Genomic DNA, 25686 nt, shown 5'->3' with positions numbered 1-25686 from the left:
TTAAAGGCCTTCATTTGAGTCAGCAGCTTGAAAAAAAGCAAACGTCAGACAGGTTGAAGGAAGGGCAGATGTACTGTAGCGTAAGCTCGACGAAGGGGGAAAATGACTCAAACTTTTGTTTCACTCCTTCCTCGGAAAACTCTTAGTGCACTACAGATGTAGGATTTTAATTTGAGCCAGTTTACTACAGCAGGAAAATAATCCTGCAGCAACAGGAAATGCAAATTATGTGGATTATAATTAATGGACATTTTGTAGGAGTTGATATATTTTTTGTAATGGAAAATCAAGTCTGAAATGTCTAAGTGTTAATTACAAACTTCAGAAGTCATTTTTAAACCTGTATTGCGGGATAGTTATCCTGTTACAGGGTGATCAAATTAAGATCCTACATCTGTATATAGAGTATAGGGTACCAATTTGGATGCACCCCAGAGTTGTATTTGTTCTTCCGTGGGCTCTGACAGACAGTTGGTTGATTGCGGTGCCCATTGATAGGGGCTTGGGGGTAAACGGCAGTAAGCGTGAGAGCAAACATGGGTCGATAACGTGGCGATGTGGTCCCCTCTTCAAACACAACCTCTCGAGAGGGATTTGACAGGTCTTAAACGCCGCCGGTGACCCGCTGTTGCTCAGACACTTGGCGGTCTCTGTGGCGGGCGTCTTCTTCCTGTGATTGGATGAGGGTGGTGCTGATTGCTAAGTGGACAGTGTGGACACGGTCACACCTGGAGGAGAGGGAGCTGTATGTGGCCTCTGAAATAGTCACTTAACACACTAAGAGAAGCATTGAAAAGCAATAATAGCCATACTGTATAGTTCAGTGTGCTTCTCAAACTATGGTATGTAGACCTGCACTAGAGTCCCTGGCATGTTGCTGATTGAGTCAGTTCAGCAATGCTTGTCTTTATCAAGTAATCATCCAATGACTGATGAATGTCCATAGGTTATTGGTCCAGAGACCAAAGGTTACAGATGTTTTTATAACACCCACCTTTAGTAAAGTTTACTGTACTAGTCTAAACACACACGACACTGTTAATATCATTATTTTCCACGCTCCCTGCTCCATTCACTCCAATAATCGTTGCAGACTCCTCCTTTTCCTCCCTTCTCAGAAACATGGCTTCGGACTACAGCGGTTCACAAGGCACAAGGCAAGGTTAATCAATGGCGGTAGTCAGCAATAAATTAGGTCCAAGTGACAGGCGAATGTCCATACCTGTCGGGCAGCGCTGGTGATTAGTGATTGGTGACAGTGGCCCGGAGCTCCCTGGCTGAATCATCAGTATCATCTGAATTGGTTACAGACCGATCCGACTGGGCCGATCTGTATTGATCGGCGGGAGTAATGCATTGCTGGCTTGGGTCAAGGGGGAGGTTGAGGGCTAGAGCTCATGGCCGGGGAGGTACGGGGGTGGAGGTCTAGGGGTGGGGCCAGGAGGGTACCATTAGGGCCCTGGGTGTGACTAGTAAACAGGATTTAGGGAGAGCATAAGAGGGTTTTAATCATGCAGTTAGCGGGACGTGGTACACCAAACGGACAGCCGTTTAGGGGAGACAGATGCCTACCCGTTTGCGCGCGCACACACACACACACACACACACACACACACACACACACACACACACACACACACACACACACACACACACACACACGCACAGGGGGTGACATGGAGAGCATAATCAAGACCTGTGTGTTCCCCTCACGTACACTGCACTATGAGCTGCATAACACTGGGGAAATCAGTGTGTGTCCATGTGTCTGCTATTGTAAAGCTGCAGATGCCTAATCAGAGCATATTCTCTCCCCTTTCAAACAGCCAGTGTCTTAAGCGTGATGGAGTGAGTGGAGTAGGAGAGAGAGAGTGAAAGAGAGAGAGTGAAAGAGAGAGAGAGAAAGAGAGAGAGAGAAAGCGAGAGAGAGACCCTTGAGGCAGGTAAAGCTGCAGAGCCCTGACTGGCCCGCGAGAAAGGATGGAAGGAGTGGGGGAGAGGGAGGATAAATAAAGGAAAGAAGTCGATCAATACTTTTTAAGAAGGCCCGAGCAGCGCTGGCCAGTGTGCGTGCGCGACTCCATTACATCTGGAGGTTCTTGGGGAGGACGCCGAGACAGCGCCAGTGCTCCTCTGTAACACCCTTTACAGTCGGCGGCCATCTTGTTAACCAGCCATGTCCGTTGTTGGCTTGCCCTCAGTCCATCCATCCAGACAAAGAATACAGAGCAGGATCTCTGAGCCAGCAGCAGTATTCTTACTGTCCTAATAGCACTGGCCATAATGGCAGGCATCAGCAAGCAGAAGCAGTTGTTGTCTGTTGTCTGAATCAAAGGACATCAATTGTCTGTCTGGTCCGCTCCAAGGTCTGGCCAGTGGAGCTCGACTGTTTGCTAATTACCCTTGTGTTTACAGTACAATGCCATCTCAATGAGAGACCAACCTCCGTATGCATGCACGCACACACACACACACACACACACACACACACACACACACACACACACACACACACACACACACACACACACACACACACACTAGGACCTGAGATTGATCGTTTGCCTCCCTGTCCTGACCGTGACTCATCATCTGAGACCTGTGTGTATGTGTTGTGTTTGTGTGTGTGTGTATGTGTTGTGTTTGTGTGCGCGGGTGTGTGTGAAGGACACATAGGGAGTACTGGCTTGTAATGGAGCTGAATAATACATGACTGGAATGGATTGAGCCTAATTGGGTGTGGAGGTGATTCAGAGCTGATCAAAGGGGATGGAAGGATCTGATGCATCTGATGTCCCAGACAATGGCCATCAATGTGTGTGTGTGTGTGTGTGTGTGTGTGTTTCTCTACAACTTCCCTGTTGTTTTCGCTCCTGTAGTTTGTACCTGCAGTTTTGCTTTAATGGACCCAGACAGGGTGGTACAGATTGCTGCCTGCGTAGAGCTAACAACTGTCTGATAATGGAGAATGTCACGGGAACCCGTCCACACCAGCCTTCACACCCCCATATAGGCCTTCACTATATCAACTCTGCTATACCTCATGGGCCTCCACTGTATATCTCTTCTGCCTTGCCTGTTTGATGTCCCTCACAGCGAGAGCCCAACACAACCTCCCTCAAGAGAGAGGCCCAAGGATTATTGTGTGAAAACAATAGTCGGTACACCGTCTGGACTTTTTCGGCACAGACAAAAACAAATTAAAACTCAAGTCTGGCTTTTTTCTCAATGTACCTTCGACATCCGAAGAAAACAAAGACGCTAATGATCTGATGCTAGGATCCGCCACATCCAGTTTGCTTTCAGACTTGTTTTAATCACCTCTCCCGAGACTTTGCGTCTTTCATCAAGCTTTAGCTCTGGCTTTGTTGATAGCTCAGGTAGGATGACTTGCGTTAAAACGGTGATGATCCTACGGCAGCGGAAGTGCTGATGACGTCTTTTAGTGTTGTTTGTCTCGTTCTCTTGAAGCCTGTCGGTGTGGCTGCAGGCAAGCACTCCCCGAGAGGTGCCTGGCCTGCTCCCACCGCGCCGCGATTCAGGAAATGGGCCGATTCGCACCGAGCGCACGATTTAAGCGCCCGGCAGCTCAATTACAGGAGTTTAGGAAGAAAAAAATGCAGCTTGACAAGTCGGCGGGGTGGCAGGCGGGTAAGCGGGGGTTGCTGGGAAGTTTCCCGGGCTTTAGTTCTGCACAAGATGAGACACCGGTGGGAGATTGAGGAGATGTTTAAATGGCCTGTGACGTGGACTCTGCCTCACTCTAACTATCTCTGTCAGTCTGTTTCTGTCTATCTCTCGGTTCCTCTCTCGGTCTCTCTCAATTTCTGTCTGTCTTTGTCTCCTTTTTCTCTCCCCTTCTATCCATCTCTTATTCTCTCTCTTCTCTTCTTCTTTCTCTGCGCCAGCCAGACAGTGGTCGTCATTTCTAGCTGGCTCATTAGACACAGCTCCCTCCTCCCCGTATTGTTTCATGTCCTCCTCCTCCTCACTCTCCGCTGCCATCTACCCACTCCTACAGTACCAGGCTTCTGATGAGGCTCCTGTCACACACACAAACACACACACACACACACACACACACACACACACACACACACACACACACACACACACACACACACACACACACACACACACACACACACACACACTGCAAAACACTGCCATGGACACACACACACAGACACATGTGATAGCACACACACATATCCACGTACACTCACACACACATGCACACACACACAAACACACACTTTGTTATTATTGCTCCCACAGCCCATATTAGCCTGTCAGGTTCTGCCATAGTTGCTAAACAGCCTCTCTAAGCGAGCGGACATCAGCAATAGCTTGACACACCGCTTCAGGTAGCTAGACACGGAAAAAGCTCATTAAATGCACACAATCAAGGCAGCATGCATTTCTCATAATTAAGACACTTCTGTCGGACTGTCACTTAGCATTAGCTGTGGCCCGCGTGATGCGAGGCCCACGTTTGCCTTGATGCAGTTTCCCCCCCCTTTGCATACGTTAGACACACGCCAATGTTTGAGGACGATCCACTGACGAGCCGCCAGCAGGAGAGCCGGAACAAAGCCTGGCATCGTCGAGTGGCGTATGCTGCCCACCAATCGCATACACTGAAACAGATATAGATTGCATTCAGATGTACCTTGAACGCAAGCATATTGAACTGTCATACGCCAGTTGTACGTCAGCTCGCCTCTTCCCCCTACTTCACAAATGCTGAGGCATGCACAGCATAAACAAACCGACATAAACCAAACTGTTGATTAATGACGCAGGCTGGCAATAGTTTCTCCCTCTCTAAACCTCTCAAGACTGTTTGAGAACCTGAGAGGTTGATATAAACATACACAGGATGTTAGAAGCCCTTATATAGTGAAGAGCTACAGTACCTACCGTGTTAGCAATGAACCTGATGGTAGCGTCTGTCCTCGGTTGCAACACTCACTACCGAGTTCCAAACTGCCTCTGGAAGCAGCGTCGGCACAAGAACTGTTTGTCAGGAGCTTCATGAAGTGGGTTTCCACGGCCGAGCAGCCGCACACACGCCACTTGAGTGGCGTAAAGCTCGACCGGCATTGGATTCTGGAGCAGTGTAAACGCATTCTCTGGAGTAATGAATCACGCTTCACCATCTGAAAGCCCGACGGACGAATCAGGGTTTTTGGCGGATGCCAAGAGAACGCTACCGCAGAGATCAAACATGTATATCCTATAACTACAGTATATATCCGTATATTTATATCTACCGTGAGTTCTGAGAATGTGTTGTTCTCCTGGTCTGCATTTGACCCAGTGAACGCATACAGTTCATCCTCAGGCCATGACAGCACATCTGACATTAACCTTTTGACACGTAACCAACACACGGGTGCGATCACTCTACAGTGGTCCCTGCATCGTACGCTCAAACTGGTACGTTTAGAACTCGTATTTAGAACGTCCAGTTATGATTGGCGCAACCGTCAGCGTTTGAACTGGCCACACTGTTTTTTTTCCCAGAAACATTTTGCAAAGTTATGCTCTCGATGTGAGCAGTTTGTTATTGGGATGGAATGTTCAGACCTTCAGAGAAGTAGCGTCGGCATGACACGATTCTCATTCAAGCCAGAAAATGTTGGCTACACTAGTCATAGCGCTAACTGAGGTAAGAGCGACCTAACACAAGCAGTCATATTTAACTCTCGGCTAACAGAAACCATCATATGAATTAGCTAATAGCAATTACAATTTACAACACATGACAACACGGGTGACCTCACCAGTGATCAAAATAATTGAGTAAAACACTTTCAGAAAATCGAAAGTAATCCGACGATGGGTAGTTTGTGAACGCTGTTTTTTTTCCCCCGCATCAACCAATGACAAGAGTATGCTTGTTGAAGGGGGTGTGTCGCCTACCATCGTTCACTTCCGGAAGTTTACTTGAAAGATGAGGGATCCATCCCATCACTTCATTTTGTGGCAACATCTTTGGTCTTGACAGACATTTACGTGACAACCAGAATGCACCACACATAACTGCCAATTAGCTTAGCGTTAGCTCATAATCAGTACGACCTTCGACAGTAGAATTGACAACACGATATACAAAAACTGTAATAATAAGGTAATAAGGCACTTACTTTGATAGGAATACACACATGTCCAAAGTTATTATTAGTAGGCAATGCGGGCACCAACTGGAAATGTGCCACGGAGGAAGAAGTTTGTGCTTGGGCTCTTATCTGGCTCAGTAATGCCTCAAACGTAAATTGTCCGTATCAATAAAATGGGCTACTTCTATGTGAATTAAGTAGGAGACGGAAAATTCAAATCAAACTGATGTTAGAAATTAAAACGTGTTGGAAAATAATTTGAAATTGACAAGTTGAAACATAGCCTATAGATAATTAGCAGGCAGTGTGCCTTGGTTTGATGGCGGCGCGGGTTAACTGTCCTGTTGCGTTAACAATCACATTTTGAAACAGTGAGTGCATTCTGACATTACACGCATAAAAAAATAAAAAATTTACTCGCGCTTGGTCGACCGTTAGAGATATTTGGAACTCACGCGTGAATAGGTTAATAAACAGTAGCCACTTGTTTATAGCCACTGACTTCAGGCTAAAGGCTAAGGGCTTTACATGATGACATTGTCACTGTAGGTCATATGTTTCGGTGTGGACCACATCCCTATAGGGTCTAAGATATGCAATTTATTTTTTTGGGGGTTTCGGGGCCGTTTAAATTCGACTCTTTCAGGAGAGTGGTAGAAGACTGCATTACATTTTTTGTAGAAGTTAATCCATAAGGACGACACAGAGCCTTGGGACCAGAGTATCAGACTGCTGTTTGTTGGGTAATTCCCACTGTGTAACGATCTGTTTCCCAAAAGAGCCTACCTGTCACGCTGCCCCCCCCCGCCCCCCCCAGCTCCCAAGCATCTTCTCTCATCGAAATGGAAGTGAAACCAGATGAATTATCGAGCTGCGCTCTCCTCTCTTCACCACGCCAAAGTTAAAAGGACTACTAGAGAGTTGAAGAAGGAAGAATGGAGCGTCTGCCCTACCTACCTCTTGACACTGATTGGAAGGTGAGGGAAAGGCATTGCCCTCAGATGTCTGACGCTCAGGAGCCCATATGCAAATCCAGATTGATAAAAGCAATAAAGGTCTGGTTTGAAGAGGTGGAGAGAAGAAGAAGCACAACAACTTCCGCGGCTGTTCGTGAGGTGTAATTGAAGCAAACAAATGGTCCAGGTGTCACGGAGGTGCACAGTCTGTTTTTTTCCCTCCGTGTCTTTGCTTACAGCAAAGCAGTCGTTGTGACTACCAGTGTAAATGCGCTGGCGTAATAATAATCATCACGCATTTTAGCACTCGGAGGTCACCTGGGTTAGGTAATCAAAGGCTCTCTCGGGCTTAGTGTCCTGTTCCCCCTCTCTGTCTTCCTCATCTTCCTCACTCGCTCCCTCCCTCCATTCGTCCTCCCGCCAGGACCTTCCTTCTTCCACACTTCGGCGACTCGCGGCTGGTTGAACGGCCCACACTGGGTGATAAATCACAGTGCTCCCCAAGGCGTCCCGTGGCCCTCCCCTTCCATCTGTCAACACCCTAATGCGCCGCCACTGCCGCGGCAAGCTGCACTCTCCCTTTTATGCTCTGAACAAAGACTTCACAGCCACAGCAATCCATCGGCCTCCTAGTAGCCCCACGGCCCCCCCACTCAAAGGCGCCATCTTGGAAGGTTGATGAGACGGTGAACAGGTTGACCTAAGTGTTGTTCATTCAAGAAAAGGGAGTCTGTGGTTTCACTCCCGGCCCTCCGGGGCTCCACCGCTCCAGAGGTAGTCTGTCACCGTCCGTCTCCTCCCCAGGCAGAGAGGGAGACAGCTGGGGGAACTGACCCACAGTAACCACTGTCCTCCATCCAGGACAGCAGGACCACCTGCCCATGGAGAGCACAGATACCCAAACAGACCACAGAACAAAGTTATCAGACTCACAAACAACTCTCAAGGTGTTCTTCAAGGTGGTCATGTTATTTCACTGCTCTGGCACCTTCCCCGGCAACCGTCAGCCCTGAGAGCAAACGTGTTCTAATAAAACAGTTCAGGAAAAGTCCTTGGATGGACCTATTCTTCTTCTTGTTCTCTTTCCTCAGGAAATAATAATCTCCCCTCCTACCCCCGGCTGCCATTTTGAGGCCCTCTTTGATAGTTCCTCAAAAGAGCGAGAAATCATTCTCCGCAGAGGTTATCGGCAGCTTCCTAATTCAGTCCCCTTCTCAGATAATTCAGACGCGGCGCCGGGCGAAGTGGAGTTTGTAATTCCACAGCATTTTCATTAATTTGCTGTCCGTGTTAGCCGCCCATGGTAATCAGGAAAATAAAATAGGCCCAGAGAATGATAATAAATCAGTGTGGCTCGGTGTTGTCTGCTAGCGCTCTGGTGTATTACGGCGAGGTGACGAGACTAAAAATGGACTTCAGATTTCTCATTCTCCCAGAGTCGGTGTTATCCCTTCTCATTCCTGTGTGTTTGTGTGTGTCTCTCTCACGCTATCTCTCTTCAATCTCTCTCTATTCAATCTCTCTCTTTTCTCTCTCTCCCTCTCCGTTTCTCTGTCTTTTCCTCTTTTATTTTATGTCGTGTGATACCAATTCCAATGTCCTGTCTATAGTTTCCTTTCAAAAGTGACTTTGACTCACCCCGTCTCTCTCGTTTCTCGTTCGGCCTCTCTCAATATCCATTTGTCTTTGCCCTTTTCTCTCCCGTCTATCCCCGTCTCTGTCTCTACCCCTCTCTCATTCTCTCTCTGACTACTCAAATGAGTGATGTCTTGAATAGCTTTTTTCTGTTTCCATTTTTTATATTTCTACACAATGTTTATTTATCTCACTGTAGCCCTTAGACAGGTTTAATTTCTGATGGACTAATATCAATATCCTGGCGGTGCTGGCGGCTGGTTACCTTTTGTGTTACAGAGTTAGGGGAAAACCCTCAGCTCATTAGGAGGAAATGTATGCCGTATAGGTGATTTGTGATGATCCAAGGGGCCAGGGTTCTACCCCCCGCTGTACCTCCCCACTCCCACAACATCTGTAATAGCAAGAATATGTTGGGCTGGGGTTACCTGAGGAATCCAGTAGAGAGAGGATGGGGGGATTGGAGGAGGGGGTTAGAGGAGGGGGACTTTCCCAGTGTTCTCTCAGCCTTTGCCAAATTAGAAAACAAAGAAATGCCCCGGTTTTCAAATTTCAATCAAGAGGTTAGCAGGGTAGAGGTTATCCCCTGTCGCATTTGGGCTGTCCTTAGGTAAATTTAGTTTTAACCCAGTGCCTTTAGAATCATATCACATCATATTGAGCAGTCTACTAGAAAGCATAATCTACAGCAGGGTTTCACAACCCTCACCTTGGGCCCTCACAGACCTTTCACATTTTTTGTTTTAAGCCTACACTGGCACACCTGATTCCATTAGTCAACTAATCATCAAGCCTTTGACTAATTGGATCAGGTGTACCCGTTTAGGGTTCAAACAAAAGTGTGAAACATCTGGAGGGGCCCCAAGGAGAGGGTTGGGAAACCCTGATCTACAGATTGTTAGTAGGGACCCAGCAAGCACATTTGGTCCCTTGAAAGTTGTAAGAACGTCTGTTTTTGGTTTGTATTTATCTGTAATTTCTTCTTTGTAAATCTGTCGACTTGCTGTAGTGGCTTTAAGAGTTCTGGCTCAGTATGAGCCTAAAACCTAATGTTTTTATTCCAATTTGTATACTAAAACACAAACGCCTCAGGATGCAGTTCCTTGCTCTGGGAGTATCTAAAATACTTGTTATCTGCATGTGTAGCACACTGTCTATTCGCCGGTGCACGACAGATACTTCCTGCTATAATAATGCTGGGAGAACGCAGACCGCCTGCCGTCCCACACACACACTCCACCCCAATTAGACTTGTTCGGCTGGAAATGTAGAACACCCAAAGCGCGCCAGACAGACAGCCACACTACACCACCACAAACAACCAGCAGTTCCTCGCTGTCCCACCCCCGCCGCTCCACACCGCGTAGCCATCTCTGATGGAGATTAAATGAACTACAGACATATTAATGGAATCAAAGGCTCTCAGATCCTGGTTGCCTATTGCATTAGAGATCACCCTTTTCCTCCTCCCTCTCCCACTTCGGACTCCCTCCCCCCTTCCCCAGGCCCATAAATGCTGGCAGCCTTGAGCGGCCGCTAACACGATTGACATTGATAGGTGGATCAAACTATGGAATCAAGCATAATTGCATTAAGCGAGCAGACATGGATCCGGGGACCTGGGCCTCTAACTGCATTAGGGCTTCTACATATGTTAGCGTTATGGATGCAGGGGCCGAATGCAATGGGCGCTCAAGCACGGAGGCCATTATTCTGCAGAAAACCAGAGGTGGGGGCTGCCGAGGGGATGGGAGGGGTCGAGTAAAATGTACTCGGTGGTGCAAAGGGAAGCTGAGCAGAACTGTTCAATCAGAAAGTAAGGGGGCGGGGGGAAGGAAAGAAGGGGATGAGAGTAGAGAGAGAGGAATACATTTAAACTATGAGCAGTTCCTCCTCACATCACATTATATATAAGGTCCATAAAATGCCAAATTGCATATCAAACATGGATTTACCCATTTAAATCACTTGTCAAATCAAATCAAGTAATATGTATTTATAAAGCCCTTTTTACATCAGCAGATGTCCCAACGTGCTTATACAGAAACCCAGCCTAAAACCCCAAACAGCAAGCAATGCAGATGTAGAAGCACGGTGGCTAGGAAAAAACGATCATAATACCCAACCCGTGAAAAAAGTTTGGTCTGCGGCGAGGCACATGTAGAGTTCCTAGTAGAGTTTCTGATCTCTCCTAGTTCCTCGAAGCCGTTCTGTTTTTATGCATGAGCATCACCATCACCAGCACTTGACAGAGCACTGACCCTGTATTGCACTGCACTGCACTCTCCACTTCCGTCCAGCCTCTGCTCTGTGTCATCAGTAGGTTTGTTCCTGTCTCTGTCTCCGCTTTGCCCTCGATGGGCCATTGCCCTTTTGGTGAAGTGGTGTGCTACATAATACCCTTTTTTCCAAGTAACTCACATATTGAACAAGACTGTTAGGTTGGAGATGTTTTATTGTCTTCGGGGCTACGCACACACACGAGGCCTGCACACAAACACACACACACACACCACCCAAGTTTCCCCTAGTCTTTAGATCGAAGGGCACACAAAGACAACCTCCACGTCAATGGATATCAGGCTGAATTCTCCTGCTCTCTCAGGATTGATCATTTCCCCTTTGCTCTTGTCCCTCCCCTCGTCCTCCTTTATGAAGTATATTTACCATAACTCAATAGCCGCCGTAGCTTCCACAAGCTGCTCATTTGAAATGTATCGACAGTTCTTTCCGATGGAGTGGGTCTGTCTCTTTCTGTGTCTCACAGGCCCTCCTGCATCTTTCATCAGCTTAGCGGTAGCCGCCAGTGTATCCACTGTGCAACACATTGGAGCTTTTTTAGCTAACTGGGGCCTGTCCTGCTTGCCTGCCTGAATCCAGTATCTGCCAGCCATTTATCTTACGGGAAATAAGGCTTGTTTTACTGCCCGTCCACCATGCAATAGGCTAGGCAGTAAATCAACATCTTTCAATATCTTTGATAGGTAGTTATTTTCTTTAGAACCATATGTGAGCTTTGCCCTGTCCCCGCTTTGCCAAGCGAGGATATTTGAAATTGCTTCAGTTGACATATAAACACATGTAGCCAATGTTCGACCTTTATGTTTTAATAGGGTGAGGATGGTGTTTTTCTTTGAGTATTGATCTAGTGTGTAAATAAGAGACGTCTGGGGGTTTATATGGATTTCTGGCTGCCATAGGCTTGGAATGAAATGTGACCGACCGGCTCAAATCGGTCTTATGCAGCAAAATTTGAAATTGTGTTTTTTTTACATTGGATAAAAGTAGAGACTCAGAGCTACAAAATTGTATATCATACACTGCATTTTTTTTTAGGAACAATGGGAATGTAATTCTGCTTTGAAAGTTGATAAACTTTTGAGAAAAGGGCCTTTGAATGTTTTGGTACCTACTGGAGAGCTCTCCTTTGTCTACACCCATTCAGCATAGTCCACACCCTCTTAAGCCTTAGCCCCACCCATCTCGTTAAGGATTCACATGTGAGGCCAGTGCTAAACAGTCATTAGTGTAGTAAAGATTAAGACTAAAAGTGGTAAAAAAATAATTGCCTTCAATAAGGAAAAATTCCAGGTAAACATAAAGTGCCCAGATAAAACATATTTTTTAAATATTAGATGACGCTTACCCAGACACACTTGTCTAAATTGATGTGTCATGTGAAAGAAATGCTATAAACCAGCCACATCCAGTGGTGGAAAAAGTACTAAGTTGTCACACTTGAGTAATAGTAAAGATACCTTAATAGATAATGACTCAAGTTAAGTAAAAGTCACTCAGTAAAATACTACTTCAGTAAAATAATTTGGTTTAAAAAAATACTTAAGTATCAAAAGTAAATGGAATTGCTCAAATGTATTTACGTATCAAACGTAAAAGTATAAATCATTTCAAATTCCTTTTATTAAACCAGATGGCACAATTTTTATTTTTTATTGATGGATAGCCAGGGGCAGACTGCAACACTCAGACACAATTTACAAACTAATTTGTGTTTAGTGAGTCTGCCAGATCAGATGCAGTAGTTGATGACTGCGCTGCTGCCTTTGCTGGATGACATGCCTTCATCAATCAAGTAGCTCGGTTTACATTTTGGTGTTTGATTTTGAGTTTCAGGACCCCTTTAGGTATAAAACATTTAAATAAATGTTATTTGATTAAATATTGATTTTGGCCTTTACTACCAAAGCCCATAGAAAAACATTGAATAACACATTAAGAAATGGAAAAAAGGACAGTCAAAAAATGTATCATAAGAAACAGGGTTTTGAAGTGTCTGACCTAAATCTGGAAGATATTCAAAAAACTCAGGAAATATCTTTTTTATTTTTACCCCCAAAACACTCTTTTTGGGGTAGGCAGAAAACTACCTTCATACTTCCATAAATTGTTTAAATCTGGTACCGGTTATCTTCAGATGAGTCCTGTGACAATTGTGGTGATCGTAGAGCAAAACGGAGAATACCATCGTGTTCATGACAGCCTCCCCTTTCCATAGAGTGGTCAACGTTTGTAGGTCAAACCGTTTTGGACGCTACAGACGATTATGTGAGAAGACCAATTTTCGGGATGTCTCATGGTCTGACAAACACCGCTCTAGCTCTCCCACCGTTCACCGCAGACGCGGAAGTGCTACACTGATGGATGTGGTAGATTGAGACTCAGCCATTGCAAAACAACTGATATCTCTAGCTTAAACTGTCCGATTAGGATGGGGATTTTTTTGTTATGTAACTTAGATTGACACACCGGTGCGTCAATCGACTCCAGGGGGTTAATTGTACAACCAGACTGCCACTTTAGCTACCACATTGGCAAGGTCCAAGTACCCCTGGTACAGCCAGTGTAATAGTGTATGTCCTTAGAGGCGTGCCACTGAATTGAGCTGCTGGTTCACAGTGCAAAGCCAAGAGATTTACACCCTCCCCGGGCCACAAGATTCAACGAAGGTCTGGTGCTTGTAGAGTCCCCCCCCAGCCCGAAGGCCCTTTTCTCGCCTCGGCCCTGGGAACCTCCATTTCACGGGAAATAAGCACGCTAATTGTCCTCGCCTGCCAGGGCCTCTCTCTAAAAATAAAATTGCCAAAATCTGCAGGCTCACGTAAACTAGGAAAGTGTGTATTACTCCTGTGGCCTGAGTGTGATTTCAGGAGCAACGTCGCCGGAACGATTACAGCCAACCACAGCGCGGCGGCGCTGAGCTCTATAGACCTAATGGGGAGGCCCAAGGAAACAGAGCAACATGAAGACCAACAGCATGGTAACTAAAGGGGCCAACCAGGACAACAGATAAGATCAACTATCACCCTCACTTTTGACATCAACATAAAATCGTCAAATAGAAAGTGCAGCACAGACCCACGGTAACTCCACGCTGCGGCAAGGGCTTTAGCCACTGCAATTCGTCATTGATCCGACAGACACTTTAGCAGACGCTCTTACAGGAGCAATTAGAGTTCAATGCCTTGCTCAAGGGCACATCAGCAGGTCTTTCACAATTTCGGCTCAGGGATTCAAACCAGCGACCTTTCGATTACAGGCACAACGCTCTTAACCGCCTGGCTACCTGCCGCACTTCCGAGCCACCACTATTGTTCTTATCAAGGTAATATACCTCTATTTGTTGAGCCTCTTCCTCAAGCTATAAGGAGCTGTCCATTCCGCTTTATCTGATACCCCCCCTGGCCTCCTTCTTTTAAATTACTGAGCCTATTAGTCTATCAGCTTTATGGCCAAGGACTATAAACACAGGGGGGAAAGGAAGATAGGAATGATAGTTGGTTGCATTTTATGGCTTCAATAAATAGCTGTTTAGGAAGGGAGGCACATAAAGATATAGGCTGTGTGACCAACCCACATAGGATACTGTAGCAGCTGGATGTGGGCAGTAATGACTTTGCTCATATTGATGTTACTCTGGAAATGGACATTTCTTACTTGTAGCTGATTGTCAACATGCTCAGTAAAGTTAGCCTTACGATATATTTGTGCCTTTCGTTACTACAACATATCGAAACGTTGGACAGGTATACCTTTTCTACTCCTAATGGCAAGAGGCTTCAATTAGACTGAAAATGATAAGCGTGCTTCGTGTAAGACGCAGCCGACAGTTCCGGTTGTGTCGTATGACCAAGGCGTTAGCATTCCAAGATCTCTATTGATTAGCGCTGCATACCCTCCCGATTGGTCCGCGGCGAAACCAGTTGAAACCAACGAAGCGGACCGCCTCAGCCAAACGCCTACCCCTTCGTTCTCCAGAAAAGACACGAAGTAAAATACAGTCCATAATTGTCTTTTTTTCTTTTTAATCTCTCCCTTCCGTCCTGTCGTGAAAGGTGAGGGTTTCACCTTCATTTTTTTCAACTGCCCCGGCCTACAGCGCGGCGGATCATCAGTAATGTGGTGGTGAGGTTGGCATGGCTGCCCCTTGCCAAGCCATGGTAGAACGAGCCATGGTATTAATGAGCCAGGGTCCTTGGGAGGGCCACAGACCCAGAGAAGTCCACTTTGTAGCATGGCAGAGGGCTTAGGCTTTCCAGGGTCTAGGCTATTTTCTTGTCCCATCTGCTGTTGGCGCACACACTGAATATCTCTTTATGAGATCTCTTTGTGACGAAGAATTCATATGTATGTGTTAAAAATGGCAAATAAACGTTGAACTTGAGCTAGGAACCTTTTGTCCGTCCGATTCTGACTTAATACAAACGAGCGACACACATGACCCCACCCGTGTGCTCATGTCACAGAGTTGAAGTGACATGTGTAGTATTACTCATTTAACCTTTAGCCTGTGATAGGAATGAGGTCCTTGTGTCCTTGTCTTTGTCAGATGTGCAGTGCATTTTAAAAGACTATTTGACATAAGACCTCTTAAATGACTTTGGTTCTTGTCTGATCCAAACTAAAACGACTTGTGCTTCTCTGCAAATGACAAATAGAGCAGGTGAATCTCATCATAAGATGGGAACCGGTGCACACCGATGTTGACATTGTGTGTACATAACTTGAATTTGCCAACTCACATTCACCCCTTTCCCTATCAACCCCTTTCATCTCCCAGTCCTTGGCTTCAGTGTGTTTTCCACATCTCTTCGGCCTAGTTAGGATAATTAGATGCTTTAGGTTTGTAGATGGATTTTAGCATTTTCTGCACTTTGATATTAAGGCTTAGAACTGTGTGTATAAATAATTATTCTCAACACTTTTCAAAAAAGACCTTTTGAACTGCAAATGTATTAGATTTCGGGTGGGTAAACTGTCTGGCTGGAGGTGTTTTTTATTAATAGCTGTGCCCTTTTTTTTAACCCAGATCAGACCTGGGTTCAAAAGTGCAAAGCCAATCCGTCTATCTGGCACATTAGACAGACTCAATCAATCACAATTACACAAATACTCTGTTTAACCCAAATACTCTTTAACACAGGTTTGGTAGGGATTGTTAACATCCTGAGTGAAAATCGAATGTGATAGAAAGAATGCCCAATTACTTTTAACTCCTTATACTTTTCTCCACGGCCGTGCACAGACCTTTGGCGGGGCAGGCGATCAATGTGAAAAGCTACCCCCCCCCCCCCCCCCCCCCCACAACAAATTCATAAATTCATATGATTCGACTGCTGCTGTAGCCAAATGTACCATTATTTTTGAAACATAAGCCTTTATCTTCTGCAATATAGCGAAGCAAACTACAACCACAGATTAAAGGGAGCTAGAACCGCTACTGGTGGTAGGCTATATCAGATGAGCAATGCTAATGTAGGCTAGATGAATCAGCTCGTTAGGCTAGGCTATGCTATCAAAACAAGCTAACTAGTCTTTACTTGAGTAGAATTTGTTTTGCTACTGACAAACCATCAAACTGCAGTTGCCCCCTTCCCTGTGCCTGACCGTGAGACAACAAATGCGAGCAATTTCAACATACGGTAGTGGCATTCATTTCAAACTCACCGCCCTGCGCAGGCAGGAAGCTTGTGCATGCAACAAGAACAAGTCCAGCAACACACTGCCGCGCTCGCAGAAGGGCGGGGAGGGGACTTTCTTCAAGATTAATGCGTTCATGAGAAAATATCTCGTTTGATAGGCAATTTGTTGCATTTGAATTTACAGGAGAGAAATTGAAGAAAAAAAACACCAATCAAAAAGAGCACCTTTTTCTTCAAATGAGGGAAAAAGGGTGGGTGCACCAGCACACATTGGGCTCTATCTGTGCATGTGCCTGTTCTTCTCACTGATTGGAAAATCAATTCACCGTCTCTCCTAATGAGCATACAGCAGTCAGACAAGGCTAGTATAGCAGCACCTGGAGTGGTTATTTTCAGTGGTGCCGCTTTCACACCATCCAATTCAATGTGTATCTCTGCACACAAATGGCGCCGGAGGGCCATTAAATGCACAAATCCCTGTCATTCACATGAAGAAAAGAAGGAAATACGGGGGTGAAAATCAGGGTGCGTTGTGAGAATTAGATGGGTAACCCACCTCTACCATCCGTTCTTTTGGCCAACGTGCAATCACTGGAGAATAAACTGGATGAGTTCCGTTCGAAACTATCCTACCAACGGGACATAAAAAACTGTCACATCTTATGTTTCACAGAGTCGTGGCTGAACGAAGACACGTATAATATACAGTAGGCTGGGTTTTCCGTGCATCTGCAGGACAGAACAGCTAAGACGAGGGGTGGGGGTGTGTTTTTATTTGTCAATAACAGCTAGTGCGCGATGTATAATTTTAGGTAGTCTCGAGGTATTGTTTGCCTCATGATAATCTGTGGACCACACGATCTACCAAGAGAGTTTTCACCTTTTTGTAGTCATCTATTTACCACCACAAACCAACACTGGCACTAAGACCGCACTCAACAAGCTGTATAAGGCCATAAGCAAACAAGAAAATGCTCATCCATAAGTGTCGCTCCTAGTGGGCGGGGACTTTAATGCAGGCAAACTTAAATCTGTTATAACTAATTTCTACCAGCATGTCACTTGTGCAACCAGAGAACAAAAAAAAAACTCTAAACCACATTTACTCCACACGCAGAGACACCTACAAAGCTCTCCCTCACCCTACATTTGGAAAATCTGACCATAATTCTATCCTCCTGATTCCTGCTTACAAGCAAAAACTAAAGCAGGGAGTACAGTGACTCGCTCAATGCGGAAGTGGTCAGATGACGCGGATGCTATGCTACAGGACTGTTTTGCTAGCACAGACTGGAATATGTTCTGGGATTCATCCAATGGCATTGAGGAGTATACCACCTCAGTCACCGGCGTCATCAATAAGTGCATCGACAATGTCGTCCCCACAGTGCCCATACGTACATATCCCGACCAGAAGCTATTGTAACGCTCGTCTTTAGGTGGAAGAGAGGAGGACCAAGGCGCAGCGTGGTGAATGTTCATGATGTCGAATTTTAATGATATCCAACAAAACAGAACACTGACAAAATACAAAATAACAAAACGACGTGAACAGACCTGAACTTGAGAACATAAAACATGAACGCACGAACAGGTAGGAACAAACGAACGAACGAAACGAAACAGTACCGTGTGGTGAAACAAACACAGACACAGCAACAATCACCCACAAACAAACAGTGAGAACAGTCTACCTTAATATGGTTCTCAATCAGAGGAAACGTAAAACACCTGCCCCTGATTGAGAACCATATCAGGCTAATACAATGAACCCAACATAGAAACACATAACATAGAATGCCCACCCAGCTCACGTCCTGACCAACTAAACAAGGCTAAACAAAGTAAATAAGGTCAGGAACGTGACAGCTATGCGTTACAGGCAACATTCACACGAGGTAAAGGCTAGAGCAGCCGCTTTTAAGGAGCAGGACACTAATCCAGACACTTATAAAAAATCCCGCTATGCCCTTAGACGAACCATCAAACAGGTAAAGTGTCAATACAGGACTAAGATTGAATCCTACTACTCCGGCTCTGACGCTCGTCAGATGTGGCAGGTCTTGCAAACTATTATGGACTACTGTGTGATCACACTCCGTAGACGATGTGAGCAAGACCTTGAAACAGGTCAACATTCACAATGCCGCGGGTTCCTGCAGATTACCAGGACATGTACTCAGAGCATGCACGGACCAACTGGCATGGAACCAATGGACATAGAGATCAGTGCCTCTCTCCCTGACATTTTCAACCTCTCCCTGACCAAGTCTTTAATACCTACTTGTTTGAAGCAGACCACCATAGTCCCTGTGCCCAAAACAGGGAAGTAACCTGCCTAAATGACTACAGACCCAAAGCACTCACGTTGGTAGCCATGAAGTGCTTTGAAAGGCTGGTCATGGCTCACATCAACACCATCATCCAGGAAACTCTAGACCCGCTCCAATTTGCATCCCCTACAGATCCATGACGCAATCTCAATCGCACGCCACACTGCCCTTTCCCACATGGACAAAAGGATCACCTATGTGTGAATGCTGTTCATTGACTACAGCTCAGCGTTTAACACCATAGAGCCCAGAAATGCTCATCACTAAGCTAAGGACCCAGGGACTAAACACCTCTCTCTGCAACTGGATCCTCTGGATCCTGGACTTCCTGACGGGCCACCCCCAGGTGGTAAGGGTAGGCAACAACACATCTGCCATGCTGATCCTCAACACGGGGGCCCCTCAGGGAACATGTATTACCCTCATGTCCTCCCAACATGGGGGCCCCTCAGAGAACATGTATTACCCTCATGTTCTCCCTGTTCACCAACAACTGCGTGGCCAAGCATGACTCCAACACCATCATTAAGTTTGCTGACGTCACAACCATGGTAGGCCTGATCACCCACAACGATGAGACGGCCTATAGGGAGGAGGTCAGAGACCTGGCAGTGTGGTGCCAGGATAACAACCTCTCCCTCAACGTGAGCAATACAATGGAGATGATCTTGGACTAGAGGAAAAGGAGTGCTGAACATGCCCCCATTCACAGTGATGGGGCTGTATTGGAGTGGGTCGAGATTTTCAAGTTCCTTGGTGTCCACATCACCAACAAACTATCATGGTCCAAACACACCAAGAATGTTGTGGAGACTGCACACCTTTTCCCCCTCAAGAGACTGATAAAATGTGGCATTGGTCCCCAGATCATCAAATAGTTCTACAGCTGCACCATCGAGAGCATCCTGATTAGTTGCATCACCGCCATCCGACCGTAAGGGGCTACAGAGAGTAGTGTGTACAGCCCAGTACATCACTGGGGCCAAGCTTCCTGCCACCCAGGACCTATATACTAGGCGGTGTCCAAAAAATTGACAAAGACTCCAGTCACCCAAGTCATAGACTGTTCTCTATGCTACAGCACGGCAAGCGGTACCGGAGCGCCAAGTCTAGGTCCAAAAGGCTCCATAACAGCTTCTACCCACAAGCCATAAGACTGCTGAACAATTCATCAATTGGCCACCCAGACTATTTACATTGACCCCCCCCCCCCCCTTTGTTTTTACACTGCTGCTACTCGCTGTTTATTATCTACGCATAGTCACTTTACCCCTACCTACATGTACAAACGACCTTGACTAACCTGTACCCCCACACATTGACTCCGTACTCCGTACATTATTGTTATTTTATTTTTTACTCTAGTTTACTCTAAATATTTTCTTAACTCTATTTTAAAACTGCATTGTTGGTTAAGAGCTTGTAAGTAAGCATTTCATGGTAAAGTCTACACCTGTTGTATTCGGCGCCTGTGACAAATCACATTTGATTTTATTTTAAGATAGTATCATTGACAGTCCCCTGATGGAGCCAGTCCCAATTATATTCCTACCTGACAAAGCCAGATTACTAGGAAGTTTGTTTTCAATGGAACAAATGGAATAGTCCTAAAAGTGCAAACCCTGCCCTCCTGTCACTCCAGACAGGGTCATTCAAACACTCAAAGTAGTTGAGAGAGAGGGGGGAGAGAGAGAAAGAGAGGGATTGTTCTGAGTGATCTTCGTTGTCTGCCAGGCAAATGATGAAGGGCTAATTAAAGCGATTAATTGAAGGGGCGAACATTGCAGAACATTGCACATTAGCAACAACATTTACACACTGCTGAACCGAACCCATGGCTTAAGGATATGATAGTGGCTTCAGTGCTAATCTGATCAAGTGTTTATGGCTCTTCTGATGCATAGCTGAGGAGAATACATAACACACATAGAGGGGGAATTCATAGCTAAGCTATCAACATTAGTTTGTGCTGTTGACGCTGTGTTTTCACTCATACGTACAGGACAGGGGACATTTGACGTCTTTTTCAAAGTGTCACGCCTACTTGCGAGCAGGTGTTCAGGGAGATTTTAGTGCTCGATACTACAGGCGGATAATGAATTGCTTTGAATGAATCAACTTCGATGTCAAATGTGTGCTGTGCAATTTTAGACAATTGTTAAACACATGTCATCCGCTCTCACCGTCCTTTGGAGTTATTGCTAAGTGATTGCAGCTGGTAGTTTCACATACTTTCACAGTAGAATTGCTCACGTGCTCATTGCTCAAATGCTTATAAACAAAACACAGTTACCTTGATCGTATTATGTTTTAGACTAGGTAATTGTTCATGTCCCTTTACTCCCTCCTCTCCAAGTTCTTAACGTATCAGCCTTCTCCATTCCCTCCTGCGGGCCCCACGTGGGTTGCCAGGTTGGGCCCGGCGACACATGGGGAGTTATTGTCGCCTTGCAGGCTCCCACCAGGCATATCGAAAACAGATTTACTCAGGAGCAAAACATATTTGAGCAAAATACGTCAAGTGGAAAAGGGGGAAGTGGCTTTGTGGCTTGTGGGGATGGAAGAACACATCAGGGCCACTGGGATTTCTTCCACAGATGGCTTACAGCCGAGTTAAGTTATTGGGACCAGCAGTGGGACCAGGGTGACGCAGTTATTCACACACACACACACACCCACGCACACGCACACGCACATGCACACACACACACACACCTGTCTCTGTTTGCCTTCTGTTCCCCCTCTCCTAGAGGCTGGCCTCTACACAACACTCATTAATCCAGTTATGATTTCATTTTTCTCTCTCACACTCTCTCGTTCTGCCTCTTTCATTTGGGTCGGGGAGATTGGAACATGGAACATCAGGAGAGAGCTGTGCTGGTGGCTGGCATCCATTCATTAATGTCTGGAGCGCGGCGTGATTGAAATCAATTACATTCCTCTGAGCTGCTCTCCACTGTGGCAGGCAAGCAGTCACACTGCAGTCCTGACACCAGGCGACGGATGGAGGGAGGGAGGAAGGCAGGGAGGGAAAGAGGGATGGATGGAATGGGCTATAGAGGGAGGGATGGGGATGAAGAGGGGAATGATGGAGAGAGAGAGGAAGCCAGAATGACATCTTGAGGCGGGGGATGCTTAGGGGAGAGTGTGGAGTGGGCGATAAGAAAGAAAGAAAGAGAAAGAAAGAAAGAAAGAAAGAAAGAAAGAAAGAAAGAGAAAGATAGAAGAAAGAAAAAAAGAAAGAAAGAGGCAGAAGTGGAAAGAGAGAGAAGGGAAAGCAAAGCAAGACAAATAATGATCCAGAGTCTTGAACATATCTACACTGAACAAAAGTGTTGGTCCGGTGTTTCATGAGCTGAATTAAAATATCCCAGAAATGTCCCATATGCACAAAAATCTTATTTCTCTCACATTTTGTTTACATCCCTGTTGGTGACCATTTGATACAATTTCAAGATAATCCATCCACCTGACAGGTGTGGCATATCAAGAAGCTGATTAAACAGCATGATCATTACACAGGTGCACCTTGTGCTGAGGACAATAAAAGGCCACTCTAAAATGAGCAGTTTTGTCACAGAGCACAATGCCACAGATGTCTCATGTTTTGAGGGAGTGTGCAATTGGCATGCTAACTGCAGGAATGTCCACCAGAGCTGTGGCTAGATAACTGAATGTTAATTTCACGACCAACGTCGTTTTAGAGAACTTAGCAGTACGTCCAACCAGCCTCGCAACTGCAGACCATGTGTGACCAGTCCAGCCCAGGACCTCCACATTCAGCTTCTTCACCTGCGTGATCAACGGAGGGGGGAGGGTGCTGAGGAGTATTTATGTCTGTAATGAAGCCCTTTTGTGTGGAAAAACTCATTTTGATTGGCTGGGCCTGGCTCCCCAGTCATGTGAAATTCATCGATTAGGGCCTAATGAATTCATTTCAATTGACTGATGTCCTTATGTGAACAGTAACTCAGCTAAATCTTTGAAATTGTTGCATGTTGCGTTTATATTTGTACTCAATATATTAAGCAGCCATCACAGAGAGAAAGTTGTGAGACTCTGAGCCACATAATATGTATCACTTGTAACTCAGCACCAAGCTCCACCGATCCAACCTCCAGGGCTTATCTGTGTTGGTTGGTTAGCCCATAAAAACAAAGTTTTCCCAACGTGCTTTACCCTGGCTTGCTTCAGTAAATGCTCAACCATATAGACACATATTGTGTCAAAACCGCCCAAGATTCACACTGATATGAATTGTCTGCCGGGCATAAAAAAGCCCCCTGAAAAAGAAGTTGTTTCTTTCACTAAATTAGCTGCCTAATGTGCACATAAAGAGAAGTGCACACGGCTCCTTGTTGTGCATGTGTGATGTGGCCATTTACGTCTCTGGCAGTCAGTATCTTTCTCTGGCTGCTTTATCCAGGTCTGTTTGTGCTTGATGGACCACTTTTGTTAATGGAGGAAGGAAGCAAGGAAGCAGCAGCTTCTGCTTTCCTCACTAGGATGCGTGCCAAATGGCAGTATAGTCCCTATTTCCTATATAGGACTTTGGTCAAAAGTAGTGCACGTAGAACATACACACTAAGCAGGCCAGGTACAGAAAGACAGATTTTTTTTTATTAGTAATGGTTGGCGACGGTGACAGTTTAATGAACAGAATAATTTTGCAACCTTGCAAAGAGGGATGCCATTTTAGAAAATATTTAGAAATGCTGTTTATATACTCACTCCTTTTACAACCCCCTCTAGTGTCAGTCTGCCCTTTAACATGAATCAGTCGGTGGACAATGTTTATAGTTAGAGTCACAACATTCAGGCAACTTTCCCAAAATTCCCAGCTTGTCCAGAAATCCCAGTTGGAAGACTTCTGGAATTACCAGGAAATAAGGAGTCCTCCAGTCAGGATTTCTGGGAGGTTTCTGGAATTTGGCAAGTCTATATATAGTATCAGGGAGTGCAATGTATAAATAACATGCTATATATAAATCATGTATTGTAATGAAGTGTTTATATGTGATTTACAGAGGAAACAGTTTGTACTACTCTTACGAGAATATAGTCAGAACAGGATTAAGTTTATTGACTCAATTTAAGTTAACCTTGGACTAAAGAACAATTGAGAAACAAGCAAACAAAAGTCTGTACTTTTTCACTTGTGAGACAACCTCATTCATATGCGACGTCCTCATGGATTGAGAGAAGAATCAATGCCAATTTGGTCTAAACTCCGCTTAGATATCCATCCTCTGACTGTCGGGCAAAGTTACAAACGAACTCGGAAATGTCACATACACAGGGAGTGGGCGACATTTCATTTTCTTTCTTTACACCAAACAAGCTCGCGAGTGTCAAAGTCCCCACGCTTGTATTGAGTCAAAAGAAACGCAGGAAATCTATAAATCATTATGAAACACGAATGAGGCTTTGTTGGCCCGACAATAAGGCTATTGCCAAGCCGTGCTGCAATATATTTTCTTTCGAAGGTCATTCTTCTATTAAGCTTTGAAAAGCAGTGCCTTTCCCTTCGCCGTGTCCCTGGCAGCCTCATCACTGTCCTCACCACCCGCATTGTACCACCTATTCTGTAAATTAGTCTCGGAACCGCCATGAAAAAGTGTTTTTATGCCTTATTCCCAGGCCAGTGTAATTGCTTTATTACCCGGCGCTCAAATTAGCTTTGGTTGGTTATTATCGTTCCATGGGGCATAATGAAAATGTATTCCTGCCGCAGTGCAACAGTACAACAATAAAGTGATAAATAGACAGGGGGTGAGGGGGTTCAGGATCGATATGACACACATACAAACACACAGACACACACACACACACACACAGACACACACACACACACACACGTGTGGCAGTATAAATCGGGGAGGCAGCATGCGAGGATCTAAAATAATAAATCCTAATTACAGGAACTATAAAAGAGGGCAAGCCTCTTCTCCACGGCTGCTATCAGTCTGCAGGAGATCTATATTCTATCTCTATTCTATCGCTTCTTAGACCCACAAGAAAGAAAGAGAAAGCGGGAGAATAATCATTTGTGGAACTCTCAAAGATTGTTTACGGAAAAATAACTGTATCGGGCAACATTCTTACTGCCCCTGCTTGAATCGATTTCAATAAGAATGCAAAGGTCTAGGAAGGAAGCTATGGACATGGCTCGCCCTCATAGTCTTACGTAGTACTTGTGTAAGAAAATAAACATCACTTGTGGCAACATACAGTATTACCTGCTACTTTCCATTTGAAGTAGCACAGCCGTTGTGTGTGTGCGTTTGTGTGTGTGTGTGTCATAATCATGGATTGTGAGCAATTTCACGCTGTGAGCTTTATTTACTTGACATCCGGGAAAGTTACAAACTAACTCTGATATGTCACATACACAGAGAGTGGGCAGCATTTTATGTCTGTCTGTCTGTCTGTCTGTCTGTCTGTCTGTCTGTCTGTCTGTCTGTCTGTCTGTCTGTCTGTCTGTCTGTCTGTCTGTCTGTCTGTCTGTCTGTCTGTCTGTCTGTCTGTCTGTCTGTCTGTCTGTCTGTCTGTCTGTCTGTTTATTTAGGTGTTCTGCAGATGCTCTCTTTTAATTTCCTAACCGGTAGGAATGAGATGTCCCTCGCTGTCATTTCCGGAGCTTTTATGCATGTGTCTGTGTGTGTGGGCATATATGCATATGTGTGTGTGTTCTGAA

General features: G+C 45.4%; 1 protein-coding gene across 6 annotated transcripts in view; it reads left to right on the top strand.

Annotated features, from left to right (window-relative positions):
* Positions 1–25686, top strand: part of LOC120052780 (catenin alpha-2-like) — a 654154-nt gene that overhangs the window by 212324 nt on the left and 416144 nt on the right. The window contains exon 7 of one of the 6 annotated variants that reach the window (XM_038999896.1): positions 23742–23746. The exons of the other annotated variants lie outside the window; for them this stretch is intronic. Coding sequence (XP_038855824.1) covers positions 23742–23746 — 5 coding nt within the window. The remainder of the gene's footprint in view (positions 1–23741; positions 23747–25686) is intronic. 6 annotated transcript variants of the gene reach the window in all.

Source organism: Salvelinus namaycush, chromosome 8 (genome assembly GCF_016432855.1).
Source record: "Salvelinus namaycush isolate Seneca chromosome 8, SaNama_1.0, whole genome shotgun sequence".
NCBI classification, from domain to species: Eukaryota; Metazoa; Chordata; class Actinopteri; order Salmoniformes; family Salmonidae; genus Salvelinus; species Salvelinus namaycush.
This window is presented reverse-complemented; position numbering and strand designations above follow the sequence as displayed.